This window comes from Helianthus annuus, chromosome 13, assembly GCF_002127325.2.
Source record: "Helianthus annuus cultivar XRQ/B chromosome 13, HanXRQr2.0-SUNRISE, whole genome shotgun sequence".
NCBI lineage: Eukaryota > Viridiplantae > Streptophyta > Magnoliopsida > Asterales > Asteraceae > Helianthus > Helianthus annuus.
The window spans coordinates 79,439,715-79,445,097 of record NC_035445.2 but is presented as its reverse complement, the minus strand read 5'-3'; the positions used below and the strand labels follow the sequence as shown (position 1 = coordinate 79,445,097).

General features: G+C 42.1%; 1 protein-coding gene across 1 annotated transcript; it reads right to left on the bottom strand.

Annotated features, from left to right (window-relative positions):
- Window positions 1-1,936: 1,936 nt before the first annotated feature.
- On the bottom strand, window positions 1,937-2,972 carry LOC110898285 (E3 ubiquitin-protein ligase SGR9, amyloplastic). Its single transcript, XM_022145048.2, has one exon. It carries the CDS (start codon window positions 2,875-2,877, stop codon window positions 2,053-2,055), a length of 825 nt encoding a protein of 274 aa, XP_022000740.1. The 5' UTR covers window positions 2,878-2,972; the 3' UTR covers window positions 1,937-2,052.
- Window positions 2,973-5,383: the final 2,411 nt, after the last annotated feature.

The window sequence follows — 5,383 nt, the reverse complement described above, 5'->3', positions numbered from 1 at the left end:
AAGAGGCGTCAGATGACCCTTCCGGACCTCCAGCTTCATTTACATACAGAAAAGACCACACATGGTCTAGGATCTTCTCCAGACTCCAAACTACCTTCCAAACACCATAGTCCAGTACTCCTCCCACATACACCTTGTATGTGGCAGCAACACTAGACTGGGGGGACTTGAAGGGGTATGGTCCCAGATCTCGCGTTAGCATGGACCGCGAGTGACCATTACCCTTATCAAAACCCCCACTAACTAACAACCTACTTGTGCCCATGCGGGAACGCGTCGACACAAGGGTTGAATCCAATCTATCTAGTAACAAAGAAGGACTTACATGGAACATGAGAACGGTAGAGTGATGCGACATAGCATCACATCTGGTGTATGAAAACGGAAGTATTCACAGCGATGCGGCATCGCACCGCATCCAGTGAACACTTCTATCAATACAGGAAAGCCTTACCTTAGGCATAGAAGAAGATGAACGTAGCGGTATGGCTGACACCGCACCATACGGACATTTTCGTCACGACAAGGGATGCAGGCAAGACGACGATGCGGCTAGCACCGCATCTCGCGTATTCCTTGATCACAAGTAGGAGACGCGGTAACTTCAGATGTTACCGCACGTAGCGATGCGGCTTGCACCGCATCCTATGTACTCAAGCAAGTGGTACTGACACCACAGTGCAAGTGGCACCAATGGCAGTTACCTGTCAGAGCTACGTAAGCAATGGACTGACGTGGCGTAACCTCCATAACCGACGAGCCTGACACACCTGAAAGGGTGCAGCACGTCGTCAGTCCATCCATCATCATCCTCCTTCACTCCTCGGCTATAAATACCAACCCCAAACCAGGTTTGAGGTATCTTCTCACAACTCTCTCACTACTACTACTATCTTACTTTGCTTCCCAAGCAAACTACTGATTCTCACGCCGGAGAGTGGTAACAAGGAGCACCCCCCACCCCATCCTCCTTGTTACGAGTCACGGCTTGTTTTCTTGTGCAGGAGATCAACCACCGGTGATCCAGCCAGCGATCCTCGAGAGGAAGGGATTAACCCGTCTTGACGAGACCAGTGTGTTAACCCTGCCCGGTTAACCATTGTTTCATCATATACCTATAGATGGGTTAGGCCAGCATATGTCGCCGATGGAGTACCGTACTATCCTTAAGTATCGTCTCATGATTCCTTTATTCCTAGTTGATGAGTATGCCCAGTTTGTCATAAGGCGTGTTTGGATTCTTTTGGGGAGCATGCAGTTCATTGTAGAGAGCTCACGGGTTCAAATACCGACATGATTTTGTTAGGGATGTCATTTTTGACATATTTAGGTGCGCTGGTATTTCTGCTAAGAAAGAGGCACCCGCTAATTTCTTAACTGACCCGTTGGAAGGGAGGTCTACCCTTCGACCAGCTGACATTATGGTCTTTGATACTTTTGGTTTTCTGGCGCCAGAGGTTGTGCACCTACTTAGTCGAGTTCAAAGGGTCATGCATAGTAATGTTATGACCCCGAGATCTATGGACGTAGTTTTTAAAAAAACTTAGTTTTGCTATTCAAAAAGGGACAGCGACGCAGCTTGTTGTCCGTTTACCAACTATCTCGATGTAAATTCATAACACGATAAGAAATAACTCAAACCGGTTCTAGTGGTTCTTTAGGCGGACCCGTTGGTTATAACTGAAACCGAACCGGGAACCGTTTTCTTCCAAATTTAAGATCCAGAACCAGACTCGAAATACAACAATACGGTTCGGATCTGACGGTTCCGATTCGGTTCCCCGGTTCTGACGGTTCGAAACCATAAATTGCTCATCCCTACCACCAATCGTGTTCGTCTTTTGTGCTTTTAGCAAGCTAACCCCAAGTTATTACAAGTTGCTCAAACCTGGCTAATGTCACCTAAATAAGAAATATATGCGTCCACTAGTCTAGCTATGTCCAATTTTTAGGCATCCATGTAAACATAGAATTCATGACTACATAGTTGTTCATGTAGATTTACAACTTTTTAATGATATCAAAACCCCTACGTAAAACTACATACAAAAACTAAAAATAACTGCCACCTATCTTGACAAGAACTTCCCACTGCCGGTCGATCTCACCGTACACATCATCAGTCGGCAACCGATGGCGGCAACATGGACACGTATTCCTTTTAACCACCCATGGCAATATACACATCCAATGAAACCGATGTTCACAAGGCAATTCACACACATCTCTCCCTTGCTTCATCTCATCCTTACAAACAACACACTCCTTTCCTCCTTGTTTCACCTCCACAGACGGCAGCGCCACCACCGCCGCCACGGATGCCGCCACCTCTTTCCTCTCCTTTCCATCTCTACACCCCATGACATCAACAAACCTCTTGCATTTTGCCATCACTTCAATATACTTCATCAATATTTCACTAGTGGAAAATCCAATGCCTGTAAGAGTCAACATGGTGGCGGACACATACTCGCAAAGCGAATCCCGCCAATCTGTTGGTGACAATGACTTCAATGATTCGGGATCATGTTGGTTTAGTTCACACAGTAGCAGAAGTAGAAGAACCGAGTCAAGATCACGGTCATTGATGTAGGGCGGCATTCGGGTGGTTGTCGGGCGGAGGATGTGTGAAAGTTGGGAGAGGATTGATAACAAATGTCTTGCAATGAGAAGGGATTTTTGGTGGAGGGAGAGGGTGTGGAGGTGGTGGAGGGAGAGGGAGAAGATGGTGTGTGAGGACAGGAGGGCGGCGAGGCGGCTACGGTGGAAGTGGAAGAGGGTGGAGATGGTGGTGGTGAGGGTGGAGATTTGTGGTGGTGTGAGGGTGGAGAGGGCTGCTAGGATTATGGTTGTGGTGGTGGTGTTGTTTTCTTCCATTATGGGATCATGTGCCAAGAAAAAGAGATAAGGGATTTTATTCTTGTAGTTAAGTGTGTGGGGAAGAGTGGTTCTAAATTTGTGGTGGGCTATAATTGGAGAGTCAGTTTGACTATGTATATAGAGTAGTTGTATGAAAATCTAAACTTTAGTGAATTAGGATCATTTGTTGTACATGTGGGGTCAGAAGTTTACATGTTTGTAGTGCATTGTGAAATTAAAAAAAAAATATTGCAAATCTTTGGATAAAATGATTTAAGAGGTGGTATGCATTAAACTCAATCCTTGGGCGAGTTTAGCACGCCCGGCTTGCCACCGGCCACCCTTTTAGTTTGCCTTCTTAATAGGCTCTAAATTGATCGATTCATAAGTAGATCTTGCATTGGTTAGTGAACAATGTAAATTATGCGACGCACGAAAAAGCGTTTCTACAAAGCAAGTAATGCAATGATGTGTTGTAAGTTGTAACACAAGCAAGAGTTATGATATTTTGGAATTGATAAGATGATCATTGGATGCCATTTTGCAGCTAAAGTAAGGTCATGTAATAATAAATGAGAAAAGTGAAAGGTCATGCAATAATATATTTTAGAAAAGTGAAAGGACAATAAATAATATATGTATGTGTACACATATTAGGCTTTGAGTATTTGGTTGGAGTATATTAGATGACACTTGCTTGTTAAGTCATCCCAGATCAAGTGAGTTGATATGAAAAGTTAGCAGGATTCAGGACCACATGAAGCAAATGCAAATGAAATACATATATTTGATTAACATGTATATCAATTGTTATATTTTGGACCCTATAAAATCAAACAATCACAAAATTGCAAATCACTTGAATGGTTTACCTTGGGTGTTCATAAACTGTTGAAATTGACACATGCGTTGAAACAAGAAACATTAGGTCAATTTGAGATTAATACGATTTGGTTCATGGTTTGAAAAACCAATTTTAAATTTTAACGGTTTGGTTCATAGTTTAGAACATGAAACTAACAATTGTTTTTTTCAATTCTCTAGAATATTCAAATAACGTTGCATACATGCACGTGAGTGTATAATATTCAAAAACTATATTAATCATCTTTAAAAACTCAATACAAAGAGTTTTGAAAAAAATAAAATAAATAAAACACATGTCCACAACGCTCAAACCAAATTGTTTTAGAGGGTCCAGAAGACCTAACCAACCCGACTAGTTTGATTTGCTTTTACTAGAAACCATAGTTAGCGGTTTGGCCTAAAATTTCATTAAAACCTATTGAATGGATCCTATTTTTAACATGGTGATGATTTCTTATTAGACCATGTGTAGTGGTGAAGTAACATAATGCCCCCATCATGGGGCATTATCCGACACGTGGCATCCTAGTCAGCGTTGGGGCATTATAGCAAAAGTGGCGTAGTGGGGCATTATGCCAATAACCCCCATTCAATCATTTCACAATTATTTTTTTTTTAACTTAAATATTTCATTAAATTAAAAAAAAATACAATACTAGAAATAAAAAAAACATCCAAATAAATTAAAAAAAAACACTAGTTTTCGTCTTCGCTTTCTTCACCCTCGCCAGCTTCGTCTTCCTCGTCCTCCGTTTCTTCATCTCCCTCAGGTGCTACATACCGAACCGACCATGCGTGGTGTACCAAATCAACCATTAACTGGGAATGGTACGGTTCGTAACCCAACTCTCGCGCATTACTCACTTTTTCTTCCATTGTCGCCTGTGGATGCTCCTCTTCAACAGCTTCTGGCACATAATTCTGGCATATCGCCTTTCCTTCGTCTTCCAAAATCATGTTGTGCATGATTATACAAGCGTACATAGCATCTCTCATTTTTTGCTTGCTCCATGCACGACAAGGATTTCTCAAATATTGCCAGCGCTGTTTAAGAACCCCAAAGCATCTCTCAATGTCTTTTCGTGAAGACTCTTGAACCTTTTTAAAGTATGCTCTTTTTTCATCAATAGGATCACTATACGTCTTCACGAAAATCGAATACCTAGGATAAATTCCGTCGCTCAAATAATATCAATGAGGGTAGTAGTTTCCATTTGCGTAAAACGACGCTTTTGGAGCTTTGCCAGAAATCCACTCCTCTAACAACGGAGATTGTTCAAAAACATTGATATCATTGCATGACCCGACCACGCCAAAGTAAGCCGACCAAACCCAAAGGTCCTGTGAAGCAACCGCCTGAAGAATAATAGTGGGTCCTTTTTTGTCACCACGTGTTTGTTGGCCTCGCCATGCAGTCGGGCAGTTATCCCAACGCCAATACATGCAATCTATGCTCCCGATCATACCAGGCAAACCATGCTCAGCATTATGTACCTCATAGATCTTTTGAAGGTAACGCGCACCGTACACATCAATTATACCTTTATAAAAAAATATAGACAAGCATAAGCTTCAAAAAATAATAATTGTGAACATACTCGTCGTTTAAAAAAAAAAGTAAAGTATAAGAATTGTACCGCGACAAAAATGCTCCAAG

Excerpts from the sequence above, each read along its gene's own strand:
- LOC110898285 (XM_022145048.2), bottom strand. The coding sequence starts at position 2,877 with ATGGAAGAAAACAACACCACCACCACAACCATAATCCTAGCAGCCCTC.